Source organism: Salmo salar, chromosome 14 (genome assembly GCF_965601325.2).
Source record: "Salmo salar chromosome 14, fSalSal1, whole genome shotgun sequence".
NCBI lineage: Eukaryota > Metazoa > Chordata > Actinopteri > Salmoniformes > Salmonidae > Salmo > Salmo salar.
In genome coordinates, this window is record NC_138304.1 from 63,997,706 (window position 1) to 64,025,672 (window position 27,967).

At 42.6% G+C, this 27,967-nt stretch overlaps 2 protein-coding genes across 6 annotated transcripts in view; both read right to left on the minus strand.

Moving 5' to 3' along the window:
- Positions 1–16,055, minus strand: part of LOC106570121 (histone-lysine N-methyltransferase 2B) — a 96,671-nt gene extending 80,616 nt beyond the window's left edge. For 2 of the 4 annotated variants that reach the window (XM_014142152.3, XM_014142151.3), the window contains exon 1: positions 15,663–16,055. In XM_014142152.3, the coding sequence (XP_013997627.3) occupies positions 15,663–15,962 (300 nt within the window). In that variant the 5' untranslated portion in view covers positions 15,963–16,055. Of the gene's footprint in view, positions 1–14,342 lie in introns of all 4 variants that reach the window. The other 2 variants (XM_082961067.1, XM_082961066.1) reach the window with 2 other exon arrangements.
- Positions 16,056–16,998: 943 nt separating this feature from the next.
- LOC106570119 (uncharacterized) lies at positions 16,999–26,948 on the minus strand. Of its 2 annotated transcripts, XM_014142148.3 has the most exons (6): positions 26,620–26,948; positions 25,022–25,119; positions 24,303–24,463; positions 21,710–21,825; positions 20,991–21,134; positions 16,999–18,275 (listed from the first exon to the last, which is right to left on the minus strand). In XM_014142148.3, the coding sequence occupies exons 3-6, from the start codon at positions 24,415–24,417 to the stop codon at positions 17,550–17,552; spliced, it is 1,101 nt and encodes a 366-aa protein (XP_013997623.1). In that variant the 5' UTR covers positions 24,418–24,463; positions 25,022–25,119; positions 26,620–26,948; the 3' UTR covers positions 16,999–17,549. The 2 variants fall into 2 exon arrangements, with proteins under 2 accessions (XP_013997623.1, XP_013997624.1); XM_014142149.3 differs by lacking the exons at positions 25,022–25,119; positions 26,620–26,948 and adding an exon at positions 24,797–25,016.
- Positions 26,949–27,967: the final 1,019 nt, after the last annotated feature.

The window sequence follows — 27,967 nt, forward strand, 5'->3', positions numbered from 1 at the left end:
CTTGAAGTCGGCCATTGCGATTAATCGGTCGACCTCTACTTGTCACCAAACACACAAACTTTTACAGATGCACAATCGAGAGCATCCTGTTGGGCTGTATCACCGCCTGGTACGGCAACTGCTCCGCCCAGAACTGTAAGGCTCTCCAGAGGGTAGTGAAGGCACAACGCATCACCGGGGGCAAACTACCTGCCCTCCAGGACACCTACACCACCCGATGTCACAGGAAGGCCAAAAAGATCAAAGACAACCACCACCCGTGCCACTGCCTGTTCACCCCGCTATCATCCAGTAGGAGAGGTCAGTACAGGTGCATCAAAGCTGGGACCGAGAGACTGAAAAACAGCTTCTGTCACAAGGCCATGAGAATGTTAAACACCCATCACTAACATTGAGTGGCTGCTGCCAATATACTGACTCAAATCTCTAGCCACTTTAATAATTAAAAATTGGATGTAATACATTTATCACTAGTCACTTTAAACAATGCCACTTTATATAATGTTTACATACCCTACATTACTCATCTCATATGTATATACTGTACTCTATACCATCACTGCATCTTGCCTATGCTGTTCGGCCATCGCTCATCCATATACTTATATGTAGATATTCTTATTCATTCCTTTACACTTGTGTGTGTATAAGGTAGTTGTGAAATTGTTAGACTACTTGTAAGATATAACTAGAAGCACAAGCATTTCGCTACACTCGCATTAACATCTGCTAACCATGTGTATGTGACCAATAAAAGTTGATTTGTATACAGAAGATAGGGCTATCTGGTAAAGACCAAGTCCATATCATGGTAAGAACAGCTCAAATACGTAAAGAGAAACGACAGTCCATTATTACTTTATAACATGAAGGTCAGTCAAACCGGAAAACTTAACGTTTTTGTAACTGCACTTGAAGAAACTAGTCAAGGTCTATGATGAAACTGGCTCTCATGAGGACCGCCACAGGAAAGGAAGACCCAGAGTTACCTCTGCTGCAGAGGATAAGTTCATTGGAGTTACCAGCCTCAGAAATTGCACCCCAAATAAATGCTTCACAGTGTTCAGGTAACAGACAATTGTTCAGAGGAGAATCAGGCCTTATGTCAAATTGCTACAAAGAAACTACTACTAAAGGACACCAATAAGAACAAGAGACTTGCTTGGGCCAAGAAACATGAGCAATGGACATTAGACCAGTGGAATTTTGTCCTTTCGCCTGATGAGTCCAAACTTGAAATTGGAGCGTCTTTGTGTTACGAAGAGTAGGTGAACGGATGATCTACGGATGTGTGGTTCCCACTATGAAGCATACAGGTGGTGGTGTGATGGTGCTATGCTGGTGACACAGTCAGCGATTTATTTAGAATTCAAGGCACACTTAACCAGAAAGGCTACTACTGCATTCTGCAGCAATACACCATCCCATCTGGTTTGTGATGGGACCATCATGTTTTTCAACAGGACAATGACCCAAAATACACCTCCAGGCTGTGTAATGGCTATATGACCAAGAAGGAGAGTGATGGAGTGCTGCATCAGATGACCTGGCCTCTACAATCCCCCGACCTCAACCCAATTGAGATGGTTTGGAATGAATTGGACCGCAGAGTGAAGGAAAAGCAGCCAACAAGTGCTCAGCATATGTGGGAACTCCTTCAAGACTGTTGGAAAAGCATTCCAGGTGAAGCTGGTTGAGAGAATGCCAAGAGTGTGCAACTGTCATCAAGGCAAAGGGTGGATACTAGAGGTCGACCGATTAAATTGGCATGGCCGATTAATTAGGGCCGATTTCAAATTTTCATAACAAAATCGGTAATCGGCATTTTTGGACGACGATTATGGCCGATTACATTGCACTACACGAGCAGACCGCGTGGCAGGCTGACCACCTGTTACGCGAGCGCAGCAAGGAGCCAAGGTAAGGTACTAGCTAGCATTACATTTGTTATAAAAAAAAACGATCTTAACATAATCACTAGTCAACTACACATGGTTGATGATATTACTAGTTTAACTAGCTTGTCCTGCGTTGCATATAATCAATGCGGTGCCTGTTAATTTATCATCGAATCACAGCCTACTTTGCTAAACAGGTGATGATTTAACAAGCGCATTTGCACCAACGTGTACCTAACCATAAATATCAATGCCTTTCTTAAATCAATACACAACCATATTTTTTTCAACCTGCATATTTAGTTAAAAGAAATTCATGTTAGCAGGCAATATTAACTAGGGAAATTGTGTCACTTCTCTAGCGTTCTGTGCAAGCAGAGTCATGGTATATGCAGCAGTTTGGGCCGCCTGGCTTGTTGCGAACTGTGTGAAGACCATATCTTCTTAACAAAGACCGTAATTAATTTGGCAGAATTTCACATAATTATGACATAACATTGAAGGTTGTCTAATGCAACCGCAATATTTAGACTTAGGGATGACACCCGTTCGATAAAATACAGAACGGTTCCGTATTTCAATAAAATAAATGTTTTGTTTTCAAAATAATAGGTCAATAATATGGTCAAATCCAGAAACTAAGGCTCGTATTTCTGTGTGTTTATTATATATTATAATTAAGTCTTTGATTTTCATAGAGTGGTGGTAGGCAGCAGCAGGCTCGTAAGCATTCATTCAAACAGCACTTTCCTGCACTTGCCATCAGCTCTTCAAGCAATGCTTGAAGCACAGCGCTGTTTATGACTTCAAGCCCATCAACTCCCGAGATTAAGCTGGCAATACTATAGTGTCTATAAGAACATCCAACAGTCAAAGGTAAATTAAATACAAATGGTATAGAGAGAAATAGTCCTATAATAACTACAACCTAAAACTTCTTAACTGGGAATATTGAAGACTCATGTTGAAAGGAACCACCAGCTTTCATATGTTCTCATGTTCTCAGTAAGGAACTTAAACGTTAGCTTTTTTACATGGCACATATTGCACTTCTACTGTTATCTCCAACACCTGGTTTTTGCATTATTTAACCTGTTAGGGCTAGGGGGCAGTATTGACACGGCTGGATAAAAACGTACCCGATTTAATCTGGTTACTACTCCTGCCCAGTAACTAGAATATGCATATAATTATTGGCTTTGGATAGAAAACACCCTAAAGTTTCTAAAACTGTTTGAATGGTGTCTGAGTATAACAGAACTCATATGGCAGGCAAAAACCTGAGAAGATTCTGAACAGGAAGTGGCCTGTCTGACAAGTTGTTGTTCATCTTGGCTCTTTTTATTGAAGACTGAGGATCTTTGCTGTAAAGTGACACTTCCTACGGCTCCCATAGGCTCTCAGAGCCCGGGAAAAAGCTGAATGATATCGAGGCAGCCTCTGGCTGAAACACATTATCGCGTTTGGCAAGTGGCCGATCAGAGGACAATGGGCTTAGGCGCGTGCACGAGTCGACCCCGTGCTTTATTTTCTTTCCTCTTTTTAACTAAACGCAGATTCCCGGTCGGAATATTATCGCTTTTTTTACAAGAAAAATGGCATAAAAATGTATTTTAAACAGCGGTTGACATGCTTCGAAGTACGGTTATGGAATATTTAGAATTTTTTTGTCACGAAATGCGCCATGCTCGTCACCTTTATTTACCATTTCGGATAGTGTCTTGAACGCACGAACAAAACGCCGCTATTTGGATATAACAAAGGATTATTTGGGACCAAACTAACATTTGTTATTGAAGTAGAAGTCCTGGGAGTGCATTCTGACGAAGAACAGCAAAGGTAATAACATTTTTCTTATAGTAAATCTGACTTTGGTGAGTGCTAAACTTGCTGGGTGTCTAAATAGCTAGCCCTGTGATGCCGGGCTATCTACTGAGAATATTGCAAAATGTGCTTTCAACGAAAAGCTATTTTAAAATCGGACATATCGTGTGCATAGAGGAGTTCTGTATCTATAATTCTTAAAATAATTGTTATGCTTTTTGTGAACGTTTATCGTGAGTAATTTAGTAAATTCACCGGCAGTGTTCGGTGGGAATGCTAGTCACATGCTAGTCACACACTAATGTAAAAAGCTGGTTTTTGATATAAATATGAACTTGATTGAACAAAACATGCATGTATTGTATAACAATGTCCTAGGGTTGTCATCTGATGAAGATCATCAAAGGTTAGTGCTGCATTTAGCTGTGGTTTGGGTTTATGTGACATTATATGCTAGCTTGAAAAATGGGTGTCTGATTATTTCTGGCTGGGTACTCTGCTGACATAATCTAATGTTTTGCTTTCGTTGTAAAGCCTTTTTGAAATCGGACAGTGTGGTTAGATTAACGAGAGTCTTGTCTTTAAAAATTGTGTAAAATAGTCATATGTTTTAAAAATTGAAGTTTTTGCATTTGAGGTATTTGAATATCGCGCCACGGGATTACACTGGCTGTTGAGTAGGTGGGACGCAAGCTTCCCACCTAGCCCATAGAGGTTAAACCAAATTGAACCTGTTTCATTATTTATTTGAAACCAAATAGTTTAACTTAATATATTACATAAGTAAAATCTAAGTGTTCATTCAGTATTGCTGTAATTGTCATTATATATACACACACACACACACACACACATATAAAAATAGCCTTTTTTTGGTCCTCCAATAATCCGTATCGGCACTGAAAAATCATAATCGGTCGACCTCTAGTGGATACATTGAAGAATCTCAAATATAAAATTTATGTTTTTTTTTTTGTTGGGTTACTACATGATTCCATATGTGTTATTTTATTGTTTTGATGTCTTCACTATTATTCTACAATGTAGAAAATAGTACAAAATAAATTAAAACCCTTGAATGAGTAGGTGTCCAAATTTTGACTGGTACTGTGTGAGAGCGAGAGAGAGCGAGAGAGAGATAGTGATAAACTGTAATTCAGCGTTTAGCTGCCATAGTACACATGAAACAAAATAAATAATTGAATCTTGTGCTCTTTGCCATTTCCGCTCGAGACCAGTAGGGGTCGCGCAAGTCTTTTGTGACTCACTGGCCATAGCTAGCTAGTTAACGTTAGGTAGCTAGCGTAGCTAAAATGGTTAACCGGGTGCTAGACTATCGATGTTTTCAAACAAATAAAAACACTAGCTAGCTCAATTAGCTACCTAATATCACAGGCTAGACCCTAAAATGTATGGACTTAGCTAACTGTTAGAGCAGGGGTAGCTAGCTTAGATAACGGACAACAACCATGACCAGTCCAGAAATGAAGCCAACTACAAAGTCAAACTAATTAGCAACTGCAACGAAACACACAACTACAAATACAATAGCTAAAATTACCCATTTGAAACTTTTTGGAATCTTCTCCGGCTAGACTCGACTGTTAATCAACCAACTGACTCACAACGACCGTAGGAAAGGCGACTGTTGGAAAGTGAGGAGCCGAGGCCGACTCAAGCAGCAAGGCAGACGGCTCGACCAGTAAACGACACCGCTGCTGGATCATGTGTTTTTAGTTCCTTTAGAGGTAATGCTAGCTCCCTATTAAGGGTAGCATTGATGTTGACAATTGATGATACATGTATGCTGCTATTTGCTATGATGAAAATTACAAATCACAGATTTGTAAAAAAGACAAGAAATAGTAGCCTATAGTTGACTTGGTGATGTGAGATCTCAATCCTAGACAATTTCATTTATGTTCAGGATCAGCTAAAATTTTAAACACTATGACAAAGTTACACAGTTGGTGACAATTCATAACTTATCTGGTTTACGACATTTTATTTTCTTCTGTCAGATGAAGTGGTCAGATGAAGCAGAAGCTAAACTACAGGACTGTTTTGCTATCACAGACTTGAACATGTTCCGGGATTCCTCAGATTGCATTGAGGCGGCAGGTAGCCTAGTGGTTAGAGCGTTGGACTAGTAACCAAAAGGTTGCAAGATCAAATTCCTGAGCTGACAAGGTAAAAATCTGTCATTCTGCCCCTGAACAAAGAAGTTAGGCCGTCATTGAAAATAAGAATTTGATCTTAACTGACTTACCTAGTTAAATAAAGGTCAAATAAATAAAAATGTAATTAAATTGAGGATTACACCACATCAGTCACTGGCTTTATCAATAAGTGCATCGAGGACGTTGTCCCCACAGTGACTGTACATACATAACCCAACCAAAGCCATGGATTACAGGCAACATTCGCACTGAGCTAAAGGGTAGACCTGCCGCTTTCAAGGTGCGGAACTCTAACCCAGAAGCTTACAAGAAATCCTACTATGCCCTGCGACGAACCATCAAACAGGCAAAGCATCAATACAGGGCTAAGATTGAATCATATTACACCGGCTCTGACGCTCGTCTTATGTGCAAACTATTATAGACTACAAGGGGAAGCACAGCCGCGAGCTGCCCAGTCAGACGAGCTAAATCATTTCTATGCTCGCTTCGAGGCAAGCAACACTGAGGCATGCATGAGAGCATCAGCTGTTCCGGACGACTGTGTGATCACGCTCTCCGTATCTGACGTGAGTAAGACCTTTAAACAGGTCAACATTCACAAGGCTGCAGGGTAACCGTGTGCTCCGGGTATGTGCTGACCAACTGGCAGGTGCCTTCACTGACATTTTCAACATGTCCCTGACTGAGTCTGTAATACCAACACATTTCAAGCAGACCACCATAGTCCCTGTGCCCAAGAACACAAAGGCAACCTACCTAAATGACCACAGACCCGTAACACTCATGTCCTTAACCATGAAGTGCTTTGAAAGGTTGGTAATGGCTCACATCAACACCATTATCCGAGAAACCCTAGACGCACTCCAAGTTGCATACTGCCCAAACAGATCCACAGATGATGCAATCTCTATTGCACTCCACACTGCCCATTCCCACCTGGACAAAAGGAACACTTGCGTGAGAACGCTGTTCATTGACTACAGCTCAGCGTTCAACACAATAGTACCCTCAAAGCTCATCACTAAGCTAAGGATCCTGGGAATAAACACCTCCCTCTGCAACTGGATCCTGGACTTGCTGACGGGCCGCCCCCAGGTGGTGAGGGTAGGTAGCAATACATCTGCCACGCTGATCATCAACACAGGAGCTCCCCAGGGGTGCGTGCTCAGTCCCCTCCTGTACTCCCTGTTCACCCACGACTGCATGGCCAGGCACGACTCCAACATTAAGTTTGCAGACAACACAAAAGTGGTAGACCTGATCACCGACAACAACGAGACAGCCTATAGGGAGGTCAGAGACCTGGCCATGTGGTGCTAGAACAACAACCTAACCCTCAACGTAACCAAGACTAAGGAGATGATTGTGGACTACAGGAAAAGGAGGACCAAGCACGCCCCCATTCTCATCGACAGGGCTGTAGTGGAGCAGGTTGAGAGCTTCAAGTTCCTTGGTGTCCACAACAACAAACTAGAATGGTCCAAACACACCAACACAATCATGAAGAGGGCACGACAAAGCCTATTCCCCCTCAGGAAACTAAAAAGATTTGGCATGGGTCCTGCGATCTTCAAAAGGTTCTACAGATGCAACATCGAGAGCATCCTGACTGGTTGCATCACTGCCTGGTATGGCAATTGCTTGGCCGCTGACCGCAAGGCAGTACAGAGGGTAGTGCGTTTGGCCCAGTACATCACCAGGGCTAAGCTGCCTGCCATCCAGGACCTCTACAGCAGGTGGTATCAGAGGAAGGCCCTAAAAATTCACAAAGACCCCAGCCACAGACTGCTCTCTCTACTACTGCATGGCAAGCAGTACCGGAGTGCCAAGCCTAGGACAAAAAAGTTTTTACCCCAGGCCATAAGACTCCTGAACAGGAAATCAAATGGCTACCCGGACTATTTTCAGTGTGCCCCCCCCCAACCCCTCTTTTTATGCTGCTGTTACTCTCTGTTTATCATATATGCCAAGTCACTTTAACTTACATGTAGATGTTCCGCTAGCGGAACACCGCTCCAATATCAAATGATAGGAGTTTGTAATTTGCGCCACACCCTAAAAAAATCCCAAAACTTCCATTTTTTGGGGGGGGGGGTGTCAAATTAGCTAGCCGTGATGGCCGGGCTATCTACTCAGAATATTGCAAAATGTGCTTTCGCCGAAAAGCTATTTTAAAATCTGACACCGCGATTGCATAAAGGAGTTCTGTATCTATAATTCTTAAAATAATTGTTATGTATTTTGTCAACGTTTATCATGAGTAATTTAGCGGTGGGTATGCTAGTTCTGAACATCACATGCTAATGTAAAAAGCAGTTTTTTGATATAAATGTGAACTTGATTGAACAAAACGTGCATGTATTGTATAACATAATGTCCTAGGAGTGTCATCTGATGAAGATCAAAAGGTTAGTGCTGCATTTAGCTGTGGTTTTGGTTTTTGTGACATATATGCTTGCTTTGAAAATGGCTGTGTGATTATTTTTGGCAGGGTACTCTCCTGACATAATCTAATGTTTTGCTTTCGCTGTAAAGCCTTTTTGAAATCAGACCATGTGGTTAGATTAACGAGAGTCTTGCCTTTAAAATGGTGTAAAATAGTCATATGTTTGAGAAATTGAAGTTATAGCATTTGAGGTATTTGTATTTCGCGCCACGCGATTCCACTGGCTGTTGACTAGGCCACCTCGCCCAGACAGGTTAACTAGCCATCTAGGATGAATTGGTCTATCAAAAGGGTTTCCCGAACTTGGTCCTCAGGACCCCAAGGGGTGCACGTATTTTATTTCTTCCCCTAGCACTACACAGCTGAATCAAATAATCAACCAATCAAGCTTTGATCATTTTGAATCACCTTGGGGTCCCGAGGACAGAGTTTGGGAAACGCTGGTCTATCAGTAGACTAGTTCTAAATTGCTTGCGGAATGGGGCAAATATCCATGCAGATCATGTCAAGCAGCAACTAGCCTAGTTGTGAGCTTGGGCACCAATTTGACTGATGATGTGATGACAAGCTTACATACAAGAGATAGCTGATACTAGTAGACTAGGGTGTGAGAAGTCAGTCAAATACTAGGTAGGACAAACTGCTTAGTTTAAAATGACACAGGCCAAGCTTTTGGTTTAGCCCACTCAAACAATGCAGAGGAAGGTCTCATGATTATTTCTGTTCCACAGGCTGTCGTTTTGCACGAATTATGAGGGCTGTCAGGAGTGGACTGGGTGAGAGATGATACAGTATATGAGGAATAATCTGACTGAGCGAGATCCACATTGATACTATGTAGTGTAATAGTGGATTTGTGTGAATGTGACTGTGTTGCAAATGTAGACACAGTATCATCACTTTCCTCAAAGTGTTTTACTATAGCTAAGTTGGCATATAACTTGCCTGGAAACCGGACGTTGAATTGCATTGAATGCAATGTCGGGCAGAAATTAGAGTTTCAATCAAGAAAGCTTCCAATCATGACCTCTACATTGAATAAAATTATACTTTACCGGTTGTCCGTGCAGCTGGTCCTATTGGCGGTAGGAATGTGAGACAATATATCCACAGGAAAGTGTAATTATGTCACCTTTTCAAAGCGCTGGTAGTGTATTCAGATTTCTATCACCAAAATACATGCACGAGACGTATGCATACTTGCTGAGCTCGTGCACGTGTTTACAAGGTTATGAACATGCGATATACAGTGCATTTGGAAAGTATTCAGACCACTTTCCTTTTTCCACATTTTAGCCTTATTCTAAAATGTATTTTTTTTTTCTTAAGTCGTCAATCTACACACAATACCTCATATTAACAAAGCGAAAACAGGTTTTTAGAAATGTATACGTACAAAAACCCAGAAAATCCTTATTTACACAAAGTATCCAGACCCATTGCTATGAGACTCGAAATTGAACTCAGGTCCCCAAGAAGTGTCCATCATTCTTAAATGTAAGAAGTTTGGAATCACCAAGAGAGCTGGCTACCTGGACAAACTGAGCAATCAGGGGGAGAAGGGCCTTGACCAGGGAGGTGACCAAGATCTAAGGTCACGCTGACAGAGCTCCAGACTTCCTCTGAAGATGGGAGAACCTTCCAAAAGGACAACCCTCACTGTAGCACCACCATCACTGTAGCACCACCAATCAGGCCATGATGATAGTGTGGCCAGACGGAACACTCCTCAATAAAAGGCACATGACAGCCCGCTTGGGGGGGGGGGGGGGTGCCAAATGGCACATGAAGGACTCTCAGACCATGATAAACAAGATTCTCTGGTCTGATGAAACCAAGATTGAACTCTTTGGCCAGAATGCCAAGCATCACATCTGGAGAAACCTGGCACCATCCCTACAGTGAAGCATGGTGGTGACAGCATCATGCTGTGGGGAAGTTTTTCAGTGCCAGGGACTGTAAGAATAGTCAGGATCGAGGAGAAAGATGAAAGGAGCAAAGTACAGAGAGATCCTTGATGAAAACCTGCTCCAGAGAAAACAGGACCTCAGATTGGGGCAAAGGTTCACCTTCCAACAGGACCATGACCATAAGCACACAGCCAAGTCAACGCAGAAGTGGCTTCGGGACAAGTCTCCGAATGTCCTTGAGTGCCCCAGCCAGAGTCCTGACTTCAACCCGATCCAACATCTCTGGAAAGATCTGAAAATAACTGTGCAGCGACAATCCACATCCAACCTGACAAAGCTTGAGAGGATCTGCAGAGAAGAATGGGAGAAGCTCTGCAAATACAGGTGTGCCAAGCTTGTAGCGTCATACCCAAGAACACTCGACCCTGTAATCACTTCCAAAGGTGCTTCAAAGTACTGAGTAAAGGGTCTGAATACTTAAGTACGTTTTTTTGTATACATATGCAAAAAAATATATATTTTATTTATTTAACTAGGCAAGTCAGTTAAGAACTGACAAATGATGGCCTACCAAAAGGCCTCCTGCAGGGACAGGGGGTTAAAAATAAAAAATAAACAGGACAAAAAAAACAAAAAGAATACACATTACGACAAGAGACAACACAACACTACATAAAGAGAGACCTAAGACAACATAGTAGCAGCACAGAACATGGTGCAAACATTGGGCACAGGCAACAGCACAACGGGCAAGAAGGAAGAGACAATAATACATCACGCAAAGCAGCCACAACTGTCAGTAAGAGTGTCCACGATTGAGTCTTTGAAGAGACTGAGATAAAACTGTCCAGTTTCAGCGTTTGTTGCAGCTCGTTCCAGTCACCAGCTGCAGCGAACTGAAAAGAGGAGCGACCCAGGGGATGTGTGTGCTTTGGGGACCTTTAACAGAACGTGACTGGCAGAACTGGTGTTGTATGCGGGGGATGAGGGCTGCAGTAAATATCTCAGGGGGGAGTGAGGCGTAAGAGGGTTTTATAAATAAGCATCAACCAATGGGTCTTGTGACAGGTATACAGAGATGATCAGTTTACAGATGAGTATAGAGTGCAATGATGTGTCCTATAAGGAGCATTGGTGGTAAATCTGATGGCCGAATGGTAAAGAACATCTAGCCGCTCGAGAGCACCCTTACCTGCCGATCTATAAATTATGTCTCCGTAATCTAGCATGGGTAGGATGGTCAGCTGAATCAAGGTTAGTTTGGCAGCTGGGGTGAAAAAGGAGCAATTACGATAGAGGAAACCAAGTCTATATTTAACTTCAGCCTGCAGCTTTGATGTGTGCTGAGAGAAGGACAGTGTACCATCTAGCCATACTCCCAAGTAAGTGTATGAGGTGACCTCAAGCTCTAAACCCTCAGAGGTAGCAATCACACCTGTGGGGAGAGGGGCATTATTCTTACCAAACTACATGACCTTTGGTTTGGAGGTGTTCAAAACAAGGTTAAGGGCAGAGAAAGCTTGTTGGACACTAAGAAAGCTTTGTTGTAGAGCATTTAACAGAAAATCCAGGGAGGTGCCAGCTGAGTATAACACTATCATCTGCATGTAAATGTACGAGAGAGCTTCCTGCTGCCTGAGCTATGTTGTTGATGTAAATTGAGAAGAGCGTAGGGCCTAGGATCGAGCCTTGGGGTACTCCCTAGGTGACAGGCAGTGGCTGAGAAAGCAGATTTTCTGACTTTATACACTGCACTCTGAGGTAGTTAGCAAACCAGGTCAATGACCCCTCAGAGACACCAATACTCCTTAGCCGGCCCACAAGAATGGAATGGTCTACCATATCAAAAGCTTTGGCCAAGTCAATAAAAATAGCAACACAACATTGCTAAGAATCAAGGGCAATGGTGACATCATTGAAGACCTTTAAGGTAGCAGTGACACATCCACAACCTGAGCGGAAAGCAAATTGCATACCAGAGAGAATACTATAGACATCATGAAAGCCAGTCAGTTGATTATTGACAAGTTTTCCAACACTTTTGATAAACAGGGCAAAATAGGCCTATAACAGTTAGGATCAACTTGATCTCCCCATTTAAATAAAAGGACAAACCGTGGCTGCCTTCCAAGCAATGGGAACCTCCCAGGAAAGGAGAAAGAGGTTAAAAATGTCAGAGATAGGCTTGGCGATGATAGAGGCAGCAACCTTAAAAGAAGAAAGGGTCTAAACCATCTGACCCAGATGTTTTATTTATTTTTTTATTTTTTTCAGGAGCTCCTTTAGCACCTTGGACTCAGTGACTGCCTGCAGGGAGACGTTTTTTAGCGGGGCTGGGGAAAAAGAGAAGCATCGGAGATAGTCGCATTAGAAGGGTTGGGAGATGAGGAAATGTTGGACGGGCAAGGAGGCATGGCTGAGTCAAATAGAAATCCTGACTTAATGAAGTGGTGATTAAAGAGCTCAGCCATGTGCTTCTTGTCAGTAACAACCACATCATCAACATTAAGGAACATGGGCAGCTGTGAGGAGGGTTTATTCTTCAGGTCTTTAACCGTTTCGCAAAACTTCTTGGGGTTAGACCCACAGAGAGAGAACGGCTCCTTAAAGTAACTAACTTTGGCCTTCTGGAAAGCCTGAGCGCACTTATTTCTCATTTGCCTGAACGATAGCCAGTCAGCCTGAGTATGCGTGTGCCGAGCCTTTTGCCAATGCAATTCTTGAAGTGGAACAACTCTGAAAGATCACGGTCGAACCAAGGGCTGAACCGGTTTTGAATTCTAATTTTCTTTATGGGGGTGTGTTTGTTAACAATACCACTGAAAATATAAAAAAAGAAGGTCCAAGCGTCTTCGACAGAGGGGATCAAGCTGATTCTATACCATTTTACAGAGTCCAGTTCATGCAGGAAGGCTTGCTCATTAATGTTCAGCAAGCATCTATGACAAATCAGGACAGGTTGTTTCACTGAGCAGCCATTACAAACACATGCTGTAAAACAGTGATCACTAAGGTCATTACAGAAAACACCAGACTGATACCGATCAGGATTATTTGTGAGGATAACATCGAGGAGAGCAGCCTTTTCTGGGTGTTTGGAGTCATACCTTGTGGGATTAGTAATAATCTGAGAAAGATTTAGGGAGTCCCATTGCTTTAGGACTTTGTCAGGTGGTTTAAGCATGTCCCAGTTTAGGTCACCTAGCAGGACAAATTCAGACTTCGTGTAAGGGGCCAGGAAAGAACTTAGGGCAGGTAGGGTACAGGCCGGTCCTGATGGAGGACAATAGCACCCAGCAAGTCAACAAAGAGCAATTTGAAAGTTTAATGCTTAAAACCAGCAAATCAAATTGTTTGGGGACAGACTTGGTGGAAACAACCGAGCACTGAAGGTGCTCGTTGGTAAAAGATTGCCACTCCCCCACCTTTGGAAGATCGGTCTTGCTGAAAAAGGTTATAATCAGAAAGGTTAACATCAGTATTCAAAACACTCTTCCTTAACCACGTCTCAGTAATGACCAACACATCTGGATTGAAGCTGTGAAACCACACTATCAACTGATCCATTTTGGGTAATAACCTTAGTGTTAAAATGCAGAAAACTCAGGCGTTTATGAGAGCAGAAATCAGTGAAGCAGATTTCTGACTTGTGCTCTGATTTGGGGCTAGCAACAGTAGATGGGCCAGGGTGAACATGCACATTTCCAGATATCATCAACAGTAATACAATCAAGGCACGGCATAGGAAAGGAAGAGCTCTGCAGTGCTGATTTATGACATATCAGATCAGTGCATTAGATGGCAACAAGATCATATTGTACAGCAATTTCATCAGGTAACATAAATACAAAGCCGGCAAGAGATGGTTAGAATAGGATGGGAGGCCAAAAGTCTGTAACCAATAGAGTCAGAGTCCCGAGTGAGGGAACAAACAGCCTGTCTCACGGTTGGGTAAATAATATTCGTAGTCAAAGCATGCAGGAGTCAAAATGAACAATGTAAGTTCAGAGTCACTCGCCCCAAAAGTGTGTGTGTGCTGGAGGCGAGCGAAAGCTCGGGTGAGGGAGTGTGGTGGAGGTACCTGGGCAGACAGGCCTGGGCAGACAGTGAACAGATCACCAGGTGGAATCCAAGCAGCAGTGCAGCAGGCAACAGGAGCAAGTGTCACACCCAGTTGGGAGAAGCTCTTATTTCTGAAGGTAGATTTCTTGTAGTAAATGCCAGTGGATAGTCTGTACAGCAGGAGGGGGCTTGAAAGACTCCTGCCACCTTTCACTTCACACCTCAGTGCTAATTGATGTTGCATCTTGTCTGTCCTAGCAAGCCTGGCAGCCTTAACTCAGCATTTAGTCCCCATAAAGTAAAATATATCATTGTAATGTACTTTATTTTTTATTCTTGGCTTTCAAAATAGCATCAGACCAAACACTACTCACTCAGTTCCAGGTTGGATGGTGTCCTCAGATCTCTGCTGTTTGTTTACTAGAGCACCCTCTGTAATGCTTGGAAAAAGGAAACCTTGCTAGCAGTAATCTGCCAGGTTAATTAAGTTTATCTCCAAATCTATCCTTTTGTAAAAAACATGTTGAAAAATGTGAGTGCTCATATGCAGCTGTGTGTCTTTCTCACCACTCTTATGAATGCTTTATGCTTTGTCAATATGGGGTATTGTGTGTAGATTGTTTTGGTTTTTATTACCGTCAATTTAATCCATTTTAGAATAAGACTATAACGTAACAAAATGCGGAAAAGTCAAGGGGTCTGACTACTTTACGAATGCACTGTAAATCTGAACACACTACCAGCGTTTTAACAATTTTATTTAATTATACTTTCCTGTGGATAGTCTCACAATCCTACCAAAAGGGCCAACAGCACGGACAACTAGTACGCTGAAATGTAATTGCATTCAACATTCTGGCTTGTAGAGGTCATGGGAAGAAACTTTATTGATTCAAACTCATTTCCGCCAGACATAATTCAACGTCGGGTTTCCAGGCAAACAGACAACAAGCTTGTATCCAGCCAGGGTGACGTTGGCTACCGCAAATGTCACCGCCTAAAGTAAACGATTGTCAAAGATCATGGTAAAGGTAAAGTTAGTCAGTCTAGGAGATTGTCAACCTTGGATATGTTGTCACTATGTTACCTACTAGTTTGTCAACTTGCCACTGGGTAGTGGATTGGTAACTAACGTTAGCAAGCGTTGAAGTTTCAACAATTGTATAATTTAGATATACAACGACATAGCTAGCGAACGTTTACTAGCCCAGGTATGAACGTTATCGCGACCACATGATTCTCAATATCACCAATATTACAAAAAGGGCTGTGGAACATGCACGTTTTAATTGGGTCTGTGGTGTGGGGCTGGTACACAGTGCATGGCTTGGAAACTCACCTCACTCCCGCTTGAGTAGAAACCCGCGTCGCCCTGGTGCCTATGTTTCTCAGCAATCCCGAGTAAGCGTAGCAGTGACGGGTCCTCGCACAACGTTAGTCCAATGTTGATTGGCCTCGGGCCTCCAGTGATTACCTCTCCACCTTCCGAGTCCAATCGTCCCCGCTGCGGACGTTTCTCAGACCGTAGCCGACAACGAGATGTCCATGGCCGGCCCGGGAAACGAGACCGGGCCACGACCGGAGTGTTAAAGCCAGTCACATTAGCAGGATATGTTAATCCCCCTCCCGATGCCGCCATTATTCACTTGCTGCTGCCGCTACTACTACTACTACAACAACAACAACGACGACGACGGTGTTACGCTGTTGCTTTGTGGTAAAACCAGATGGAAAGGCGCGAGATAGAAAGGAAATACCGTTGCATCATGGGAAAACTAGTTTGTTGTATTTCATCATTCTGAGCGTCCTTTCGAGTGTTTGTGAATGTGAATGAGTACATACATAGACAATTGTTTTATATTTCAATTAATACAAACTAATTCAAATGAAATCAAATAAACAAATTATAGTAAAATATCTAAAAATGTTATTATTCAGCCCACTTACAGTAAATGTTTAACTTTGAGCCTTCCCTCAGTAAAATCTTTGAAATTGGTATATGTTGCGTTTCTATTTTTGTTCAGTATAAAATTGTGCAGGTAACCACACAGATTCTTATTTGAAATGACAACCATAAGTGGTGAGCACAGCAATGATATAAAATCCCCCCCCCCATTGTTTTTTTTTTATTAAATAAAATAAATAAATAAAAAAATCGATCTTTCCATCTCTCTCTGCACTCCTTCTCCATGATGCTCATTTTCATTTGACTCACCACCTGCCAATATTCAGGGAGTATTTTTGGATGGTGACTTCTCCAAAGCATCCATCGCCTTCAGCAGCACCATCCCTATTTCTATTTCTTTGCTGCTCCTCTACATCTCCAGGCTGGCCCATCCCTCTATCTCCTCTCCAATTAACCAGGTTAATCTCCAGCTCACGCTTTAGCTCATTCAAGGTGTTGTTCTCATCCTTACTCCCCTTCTCCACTACAAGCTTTTGCCTTTGAGGCTGTTATTCTCTATCCCTTTGTCTTTCTTCCTCATCGTTTCCTTTTTCTGCCACAAGCCTTTGGATTTCCTCCACATCTATCCTCACTAGCTCCTTCTGCCACAACAACCCCAAATGAATGGAAAAGATAAGCACCATACAATCTTATTCAGTACTTATTGTTTCCATTCATTTCAGGGTGACATTTCCCATAACCTTAAATTCACAATGATTACAGACTGAAATTTAAATCACTCCTTAGTTTAATGCCATTACTATTTCATTGTGGATGAAAAAAAGTACAAGATCACCTGAATACAACAATGACATCCTTCACGGAACAATGGATTCTCCAGACCAATATAAATGTACATGATCAGAAGATGCCTTGACAGGAACAAACTAAATTATGAGTGGAATGGTACACCATAAAACCCATTGATTACCTACTAAAATCAATACTATAAGTTACAAAAACTTCTCACATTTGAGGCAAATCGTTAGACTAGCTCTACATCCGTAATATGAATACAAAATAATTTTTTAAAGGTGTTGGCAATATAGAAACAAATAGATTCCCACTCTGGGGGGCAGTTGTAATTCACAATTATGTACACATCTGTATAAAGGGTTTTATACACAGTACATTTTGTTGTTTTTCTAAAAGCACTTTAAAATAACCACGGTGGGACCAACCAGGAACAATCTAATGATCCAACTGAGTGCTTTTGTGTATGGTATGTCACATATTCCAAACCCCCATCTTGAACATAAAAAACCCACCCACATCAAGGCCTTACATACATTTTTCATGATGATATTCCCTTTCCCGAGATTCTCTCTTTTCTTTGTCTGTTGCCTCTTTTCCCTCAGTGTGTGTCTTCTGGTGTGCCTTTAGGTTGCTCTCCCGGCTAAAGCTCTTGCCGCAGGTGGGGCAGTTGTGTCGGCCAGAGCGGTGAGCCCTGGCCATGTGGGCTTTGAGCTGCTCCAGCCGGGCATAGCTCTCTTCACACTCAGAGCAGGGGTGAGCCTTGCGAGGTTGAGGCGGACGCCCGTGCTTCTCCTTCTTGTGGGCCCGGAGAAGAGCAACAGAGGAGAAGGTGAGGTCACACTCAGCTTCAGGACAGGGAATTTGGAGCTCCTCTTTAGGGGGTCGCCCCGGTCCCTTCCCTCTTTTTGCCACAGACTCCTCTCCCCCGCTCTTCTCTCCGTTTGCTGCCTCTGCCTCAGCCTCAGACACTTTCTTGGGAGCTCGGCCACGTTTTTTGGCCGGGACCTTTGCATCGCAATGCTGATCACCCGCAAAGTTCTCCTGATGCAGCACAAGATCCACCTCCGCCTCAAACCCACGGCCACACTTGCCACAACGGTGAGTCTTGGTGTCATCATCCTCCTCTTCCAGTGGCTGGGGGTGCTGGGTGAGGCGGTGGGTGCGTAACTGGTTTGGGCCCTGGAATACAATGCCACATTCTTTGCACACACACTGCCGCTCCTTGCACAGCTGTCGCCGGTGGACTGTCAACTATGAGAGACAGAAACAAAATTATAAGAGGCTTAGGGCATCTTGAGGAAACAACCATGGGGACCAAGGTACCAATGTACAACAGAAGGCAGATGCACTACAGAGCACCTGCCTAACCCCCGGTTCTTTATCTTTATTGGGATTCCCATTAGCTGATGCCATGACCACAGCTAATATTGCTGGGGTCCTAATATCTCATGGACAGACTATATAAACATAACTGGTACCGTAGATATGTCTGCATTCTATGGGATGCGTGAGATAATGAGAAGCGTTAATACATTCTGGGTCTTGTGTTTACGTCACTGGTTATTTGGACGCATCAGGATTGGGCAAAGGCGGTGCTTAACTCTTGACAATCATGGGAATTGGCCTATATGGACAGGGCTAAATTCAAATGTTTCTTACAGAAGAAATATTAAAAGTTATATGGGGAAATTATTAGACCAAAGCTGATAACAGTTCAAGACTGAATCCAAACATTACACTTGATTTTGTGCATTTTACATTTACTGTACTTTTCACTGCATTTATTAATAACAAAATCTGAAAATACTCTGGATGCATTCAGTAACATAAGAATATTCCTGAAAAATGTGGGGTAGGGGCAACATAAAAAAATGTATTTTTTTTTTTTTTTTACAATGGTTTGGCTGAGAGGAATAACTGCAGTCTCCAAGTGGCCAGACACCTAAATGTGCACAGTTACTAAGTCATTTCAAGCAGTTTGAAGAGACTCAAATCCAATTTTTTTGCATATCCAATTCAAATCTGTTATTTTTCCTGCAGTCTGAACAGCCAAAGGCAACATTTCAAACCCCCTTGATAGGTGGTTTGAAGTCAGATACAAATCCGATACCTGGCCATGCGACTTGTGACTGAACGGTCAAATCTGATTTATTTGCCGTCAAGTGGTTTTTGGACTCATTTGGCATTTTTTGTTGCTTGCTAGCTACTCTGTTGAGTTTGACAAGAACATGTAGGTTGTAGCTAACTAGCTTGTTAATTGTTTATAAACAAAATGAGTGAATGTGCTTGAAAGCTAAACAGCTACCTTGCTATAGCTGACTGCTGTGACTAGCCAAAAATGACTCCTTTTGAAAGTTGTATCATCTTATCATTTGAGGCTTTAAAAAGTGTTCTTACACTATAATTTTGAACATTCAAAGCAACCGGGAAAAGTTCCATGGCAGGCATTGTTGCTACATAACTTCTGGGTGATAGGAAGCACGAGCACCACCACCAATCAGCCTACACCACTGTACATACACCTGTTGTTACTATGACAACAAGCGTAGCCATGACAGCAAATGACTGATGCCTGAACACATACATCTGATTTGGTCACTTGTAACTTGCTGTTTGGACAGTCAGTATTCCAAAACGGAATTTGAAAAACAAAACTTATTTGAGCATTATGGCCTGCAGTGTGCACAAGGCTAAAGAAGAGTCTTCAAATATAAGGTGCTTTATTGAACTGAGCACACTTGTAGTTGTTTGGAACAGCCCTGCATCCCCACCATCACACAATTACTGTTGTTTACACAACCCAAAAACGGCCCATTTTAAATCGTAATCTGGGTCAGGTGGGCATCGTTTGAAAGCTTGTTTAATTTCCAACATGTCTTTTTTTATGTAACCTTTATTTAACTAGGCAAGTCAGTTAAGAAAAAATTCTTATTTACAATGACGGCCTACTGGGGAACAGTGGGTTAACTGCCTTGTTCAGGGGCAGAACTAAATATTTTTACCTCGTCAGCTCGAGGATTCGATCCAGCAACCTTTCGGTTATTGGCCCAACGTTCTAACCACTAGGCTACCCGCCGCCCCATGACTAGCTAAGTTATAAAATATGATGTCTGTATTAGGTTTTCACAAGGCAATTCAGTGAAACAGATCAGAATTTTGGTGTGCATAAAAAGGAGTCATGAGTGCCTTCAGATGCGTGTTCTGCAGTGAATTTTCTTCACAATAGACAAACATAGGCTCATTCTGTTCAGAACAACCCAGGTTGACACCATGTCATCTTGTAACTGTACATAAAACAGTGATTATAAACATTGACACTGTATATGACATGAGTTTTGTGATATGGAAATGTGATATGCACATTTGGACTCAAAGGTGTTTGGCTTGCTTGTATGACATCAAAGTGGTATTTATTTTAATCTTCAATGTCTCATCTTTCAAAATACATTGAGTCTTCTTCATATTTACAGAATTCCCCAAAAATAATTTTTAAACAAATAAAAAATCTGCAAAAGTTACCCAATTAGCAGAAAGGACGGGGGCAACTTCTTGCCGCGTGCGGTGCTGAAATTCAGAACGGCTGTCAGTCAAAAGCCATACAGCACTGTGAAGCACAGAGCCTGAGCTCTGACGTCATTTATAGCTTATCAGTGCCCAAATCTGCCATTTTCAACCCGAGTACGGGTGTAAAGGGTTAAATGACTTTGCTTTGACGTATGATAAACACAGGTGAAAATATCAGAAGGGAGGGCTTTGGCTAAGAGTTTCCTTTTGCGAGGGTGGAGACGTCACAAACCAGAAATCTCAACTCTTACGCCTTTATCCCCAAAACCTAATCGAGCATCTGACCAAATTTGGAACGATTTTAGTTCTGGGTTAACCGAGATTACTGGGGTCCTTTCACACAACTAAAAGTCATTAGAGACAAAAGACTTTACAACTTTCATTGAAAGACCATTGTCTCACCTCAGAGAAGGTCCGGAAGCTTCCCTGGCAGTGGGGGCAGCGGAAGGGCTTGTCTTCCAGGCTGTGTGAGGTCTGGTGCTGTGTCAGCTCCTCAGAGGAGGAGAAGGTACGATCGCACACATAACAGGTGAACAGAGTATCGGTCTGCAAAATAACACAAAATAGCAAATAATTAAGTGTTAGAGGTACTGTACATCATTATATATGCTGTGCATATAGGGCTACAGCATCCTGCTGCTAAGCTGTGTGCTTTGCAGCTCCGGGGTGAAGTTTCCCATAGGTATACCATACAGATTTACAATCAGCTCCCCTGCCCACCCCAATTATTATTTGACCCTGCTGGTCATCTAAGAACATTTGAACATCTTGGCCATGTTCTGTTATAATCGCCACCCAGCACAGCCAGAAGAGGACTGGCCACCCCTCATAGCCTGGTTCCTCTCTAGGTTTCTTCCTAGGTTCTGGCCTTTCTAGGGAGTTTTTCCTAGCCACCATGCTTCTACACCTGCATTGCTTGCTGTCTGGAGTTTTAGGCTGGGTTTCTGTACAGCACTTTGTGACAAAAGTTGATGTAAGAAGGGCTTTATAAATACATTTGATTGAATTCTAAACTTAACCATTACTAAAGGACATCTTAAAAATGACCCAAGATCAGCATCTAGGGGCAATTTCACCCTACTCCTGCAATGCATCTTGCATTTCTTTTATCCATTCCGTACCTGTTGGAGTGACTGTTTGTATTCCTCACGATGGCTCTTCCTCATGTGCCTCTCCTTGGCCTTGGCATTACAAAATGTAATGAAGCATTGAAAACACTGTAGGCTATCATGCTGATCTGCAATAAAAGGAGAGGAGATAATGTGTTTGATTTTCAAGTGCAGTAACAACTATCTGAAATCACTATCAAACGCTCTCTAAAACACTTCTGTCAGCAGGCCTTTAAATCGACCTGGCCTGGGTATCCTGGAAGGATATTGACCTCATCCCGTCAGTAGAGGAAGCCTGGTTGTTCTTTAAAAGTAATTTCCTCACCATCTTAAATAAGCATGGCCCTTTCAAAAAATGTAGAACTAAGAACAGATATAGCCCTTGGTTCACTCCAGATCTGACTGCCCTTGACCAACACAAAAACATCCTGTGGCGGACTGCACTAGCATCAAATAGTCCCTGCGATATGCAGCTTTTCAGGGATGTCAGGAACTAACAGGCAGTTAAGAAAGCAAAGGCTAGCTTTTTCAAACAAAAATTTGCATCCTGTAGCTCTAACTCCAAAAGGTTCTGGGACACTGTAAAGTCCATGGAGAATAAGAGCACCTCCTCCCAGCTGCCCACTGCACTGATGCTAGGAAACAATGTCACCACCGATAAATCCACGATAATTTCAATAAGCATTTATCTATGGCTGGCCATGCTTTCCTCTTGGCTAGCCCAACCCCAGCCAACAGCTCTGCACCCCCCGCAGCGACTTGCCCAAGCTTCCCCAGCTTCTCCCTCACCCAAATCCAGATAGCAAATGTTCTGAAAGAGCTAAAAAACCTGGACCCCTACAAATCAGCTGGGCAAGACAATCTGGACCCTCTCTTTCTAAAATTATTCACCACCATTGTTGCAACCACTATTACTAGTCTGTTCAACCTCTCATATCGTCCGAGATTCCTAAAGATTGGAAAGCTGCCGGGGTCATCCCCCTCTTCAAAGGGGGTGACACTCTAGAACCAAACTGTTACAGACCTATATCCAGCCTGCACTGCCTTTCTAAAGTCTTCAAAAGCCAAGTTAACAAACAGATCACTGACCATTTCGAATCCCACAGTACCTTCACCGCTGTGCAATCCGGTTTCCGAGCTGGTCACGGGTGCACCTCAGCCACGCTCAAGGTACTAAACAATATCATAACCGCCATTGATAAAAGACTGTACTGTGCAGCCGTCGTCATCGACCTGGCCAAGGCTTTCGACTCTGCCAATCACTGCATTCTTATCGGCAGACTCAACCGCCTTGGTTTCTCAAATGACTGCCTCGCCTGGTTCACCAACTACTTCTCAGATAGAGTTCATTGTGTCAAATCGGAGGGCCTGTTGTCCGGACCTCTGGCAGTCTCTATGGGGGTACCAGAGGGTTCAATTCTCGGGCCGACTCATTTCTCTGTATATATCAATGATGTCGCTCTTGCTGTGGGTGATTCCTTGTTCCACTTCTACGCAGATGACACCTTTCTGTATACATCTGGCCCTTCTTTGGACACAGTGTTAACAAACCTCCAAACGAGCTTCAATGCCATACAACACTCCTTCCGTGGCCTCCAACTGCTCTTAAATGCTAGTAAAACTAAATGCATGCTCTTCAACCAATCGCTGCCTGCACCCGCCCGACTAGCATCACTACTCTGGACAGTTCTAGCTTAGGTATTTGTAGTTGTCCACATAGTCTAGGTGTCTGGCTAGACTGTAAACTCTCCTTCCAGACTCATATTAAGCATCTCCAATCCAAAAATGAATCTAGAATCGGCTTCCTATTTCGCAACAAAGCCTCCTTCACTCATGCTGCCAAACATACCCTCGTAAAACTGACTATTGTACCAATCCTCGACTTCGGCAATGTCATTTACAAAACAGCCTCCAACACTCTACTCAGCAAACTGGATGCAGTCTATCACAGTGCCATCCGTTTTGTCACCAAAGCCCCATATACCACCCACCACTGCGACCTGTATGCTCTCATCGGCTGGCCCTTGCTACATATTTGTCGCCAGACCCACTGGCTCCAGGTCATCTATAAGTCTTTGCTAGGTAAAGCTCCTCCTTATCTCAGCTCACTGGTCACCATAACACCACCCACCCGTAGCACACCCTCCAGCAGGTATATTTCACTGGTCACCCCCAAAGCCAATTCCACCTTTCCATCCAGTTCTCTGCTGCCAATGACTGGAACGAATTGCAAAAATCGCTGAAGTTGGAGACATATCTCCCTCACTAACTTTAAGCACCAGCTATCTGAGCAGCTTACCAATCGCTGCAGCTGTACACAGCCCATCCAACTACCTACCTCATCCCCATATTGTTTTGATTTACTTTTTTTGCACACCAGTACTTCTACTTGCACATCATCATCTGCACATCTATCACTCCAGTGTTAATTTGTTCAATTGTAATTACTTCGCTACTATTGGCCTATTTATTGCCTTACTCCATTTGCACACACTGTATATAGATTTTTCTATTGTGTTATTGACTACTTTTGTTTATCCCATGTGTAACTCTAAATTAATATATATATATATATATATATATATATACACAAATGTGTGCTTACAGGGTTGGATAGCAGGAACAGTCTGTGGCTTGATGGTGGACGCTGTGGCACTGGTCATCACCTCTTCCCCCAGAACGACCTGCTCTATGTCCAACATAACATTACCCAACTCCATTGACGTCTGAATCCACCCAGCAATGCAAACACAAGTTTACCTCGGGCTGTAACAAAAATATAGGCATCATCAGATGTGGGAATACATTCCTATGTGCAGCATTGTCTTATTTTTCTTATGTTAATTGGCAACTAATAGCAAGCCAATGTGAACCTGTGTGTATGTTTCGATAACTAACGTTAATTAGATAACGTAGCCAGCAACAACAAAATGCGCCGTGGATCAAATGATTGAGGAACTTGATGAATGATTATTTAGCACGCTAGCTAGGAAGGAAGGCTGGCGGGCTTAGCCTTTGCCACTAGATTTATGTTTTACAGAACAGAAAAATGCATTGATAACCACCCAGAAAAACTACAAATATAATAAAGTAACTAACGTTATATATGTAGCCAGGCAATGCAGACAACAGGGAGGGGGAAATTCAAACTGGAACAAAAGCAGACATTTTCCGCAAAAATGATAAAATACCATTAGCTATATTGTTGCATTAGGTTTTCATGCAGATTTATTTATATAATTTGGGATTGCACACTAAAATCCAAGGCAAAATCTATGTAAACATTTATACATAGCTAGCGTGTTAGCTTCAACCGTTGCTTACCCAAAGTGTCCAATGAAATGAAGTCTTTGTATGAACTCTTGACCCATATCACGTGACACTGGATTTTACGGGCTTGGCAATCACTGCTAGTTGAGAGACTGGGTGGGAGAAAAAAAACACTTAATATCCAAGTTGCCTCGATTTGTCTATTCATATTCATGACATGAGGCTAGTAGCATAGCGTCTCTGTCTATTGAGTACAGGCAGTTGAAGTCAACAACCGTCATCGAATATTCAAAACAAGATTACAATAATGAGATGTATCGTGGTAGCCAGTTGGTACGCAGGACTTGTTCATTCTGCAGAACAGCAATGTTGGAATACATGCATACAGGAGGGAGCTGTTGAGGATGGATGGTTTATCGGTGACTGTTACCTACTCATTTGTCTTAAAGCAACTACCTCATGTCCTCTCTTTGTAGCGTTGTTTTTATTGCTTGAGCCAAATAAATGCTTTTGGTTGTACTCAATCTCTGACACTAGGTCTTTTTCAGTCTTTTTTTCTCTTAGCAGTTTTGGGTTGCGACGTTGTATATTCCCCACGCGCTTTAAAGGAATGATTTTGACCATATATGGTTCATTAGGGGAATTTCGAAACGTAAATAGCCAAGGTCTTGCACCGAGTACTGAGGCTGAGAACAATTGGTATTTATCAATGGTTATCTCCTACAGGTGTGCTTATATTGTTTGATAAATCACACTTTTTTATGCATAGGAGCATTCTAAATTAAGTTTGTAAGTAGTATTTTAGAATAATTTCTATGCAATATTGATAAGAGGCCCCTGTACATTTATATGGATTATTATCGTAACAAATGCACTGATGTGGTTACATCCGGTGCAACTTTGGTTTTAGAAGTGGGGGGGACATGACAAAAAAAAATGTATCAAGTCTGATAAACACTCCAAACAGCCTATCTGACCGCTCAGAGGCGTCGGCATGGTACTAAAGCATACAGTTGCCCAGTTTTGTTATCACAACCAATGATAAAAATGGGAGGGACAAAAATGCAATTTCAGAATGTGGGGTCTGTCATGCCAAATAATGTTCTCTGGCCAAATAGTGTTTTCCTCTACGTCACAATGGTATTCGATAAACGATTAGCGTCCGTTGCTATATCAACGCTGTGACGACCTAATGATTAGAATACTATGGTGTTAAATGAGCTGTAGTCGATGAATAGCATTCTTACATAGGTATTCCTCTTGTCCAGATGGGTTAGGGCAGTGTGCAGTGTGATTGCTATTGCATCATCTGTGGACCTATTGGGGCGGTAAGCAAATTGGATAGGGTCTAGGGTGTCAGGTAGGGTGGAGGTGATATGGTCCTTGACTAGTCTCTCAAAGCACTTCATGATGACGGAAGTGAGTGCTCCGGGGCGATAGTCATTTAGCTTAGTTACCTTAGCTTTCTTGGGAACAAGAACAATGGTGGCCCTCTTGAAGCATGTGGGAACAGCAGACTGGGATAAGGATTGATTGAATATGTCCGTAAACACACCAGCCAGCTGGTCTGCGCATGCGCTGAGGACGCGGCTAGGGATGCCGTCTGGGCCGGCAGCCCTGCGAGGGTTAACACATTTAAATGTTTTACTCACGTTGGCTGCAGTGAAGGAGAGCCCGCAGGTTTTGGTAGCGGGCCGTGTCGGTGGCACTGTATTGTCCTCAAAGCGAGCAAAGGTGTTTAGTTTGTCTGGGAGCAAGACATCGTGGTCCGCGACGGGGCTGGTTTTCTTTTTGTAGTCCGTGATTGACTGTAGACCCTGCCACATACCTCTCGTGTCTGAGCAATTGAATTGCGACTCTACTTTGTATCTATACTGACGCTTAGCTTGTTTGATTGCTTTGGAGGGAATAGCTACACTGTTTGTATTCGGTCATGTTTCCGGTCGCCTTGCCTTATATATGCATCTATTGTAATCTAACTTCAGTAGTCCTTTTATGATTTTTTGTTTTTCTATCTCACATAGCTCATTAGTACACCCTTGTGGTTGAATATATATGTATCTATTGTAGGTCCTAGGATACAACAATGAATAATGTGGAGCAAATAAATACAAACAAAAGATAACTTACAATAATGAACACCTTGTGAAACAGCTGTGAAAACCAACCTGGCAATATTTAAGATGTTAATACATGAACTTTGATAGTTTTTGGTACAATTGTGTCATTCATTTATTTTAACAGACTTTTTGTGCACTCACATGGCAATCATAGACTAAAATACTGAATTCTGGTGTTTGGAATATAGAGGTGGTTGCAATGCTCTGCCTGTCACTTGTTCTCAACAGACAGCCAGTCTCAGAAGGGGGACTTGAGAGACTGCAAAGTCCAGGCACTGCTGCTCTCTTTGTTCTGAGTGTTTGCAGTGCAGTTTTTTTTAGGTAATCTGTGTATCTCACATATGTGCCCGGTATGACAGAGCAATAACTTTCTTAGCAGATAATGACAACAACAGTAGCTGTAGATGATGTAATGAAAAGTTGGAGGGTGGTTGGTAATGGAGGACATTAGGTGGATCCACGTCTGGGTGTTGGGCAGAACCCCTAGTTTCTGGAGAACAGGAGCAGAGTTAAAGGGAACAGGGTAGGAGACAAAGATGTAAACAAGCAAACACACAGGTTACACTATACTGTGAGAAAATTTCATGGATTAGTGCAGTGTTATAAATGGGAGATATGTACTTTATCACTTTTGGAAGGATAAGAGCGTCTGCTAAATGACTAAAATGTAATGTAATGTAATGTATAGCCTACCTCAAGCTGGTCCCCCTCCGACTCAGAGCACAGCGAATCAGACTGATCTGAACTCACTGGTTCTGGTGGATGGGATACCTCCTGGGGGGGGCAGGTGTTGAAGATGTCCACCATCGCCTTGGAGGTGGCCTTGTTAGTCTCATCCTTGATGGGTATCACACAAAAATCAAATTTTGGTTCCAAGCAC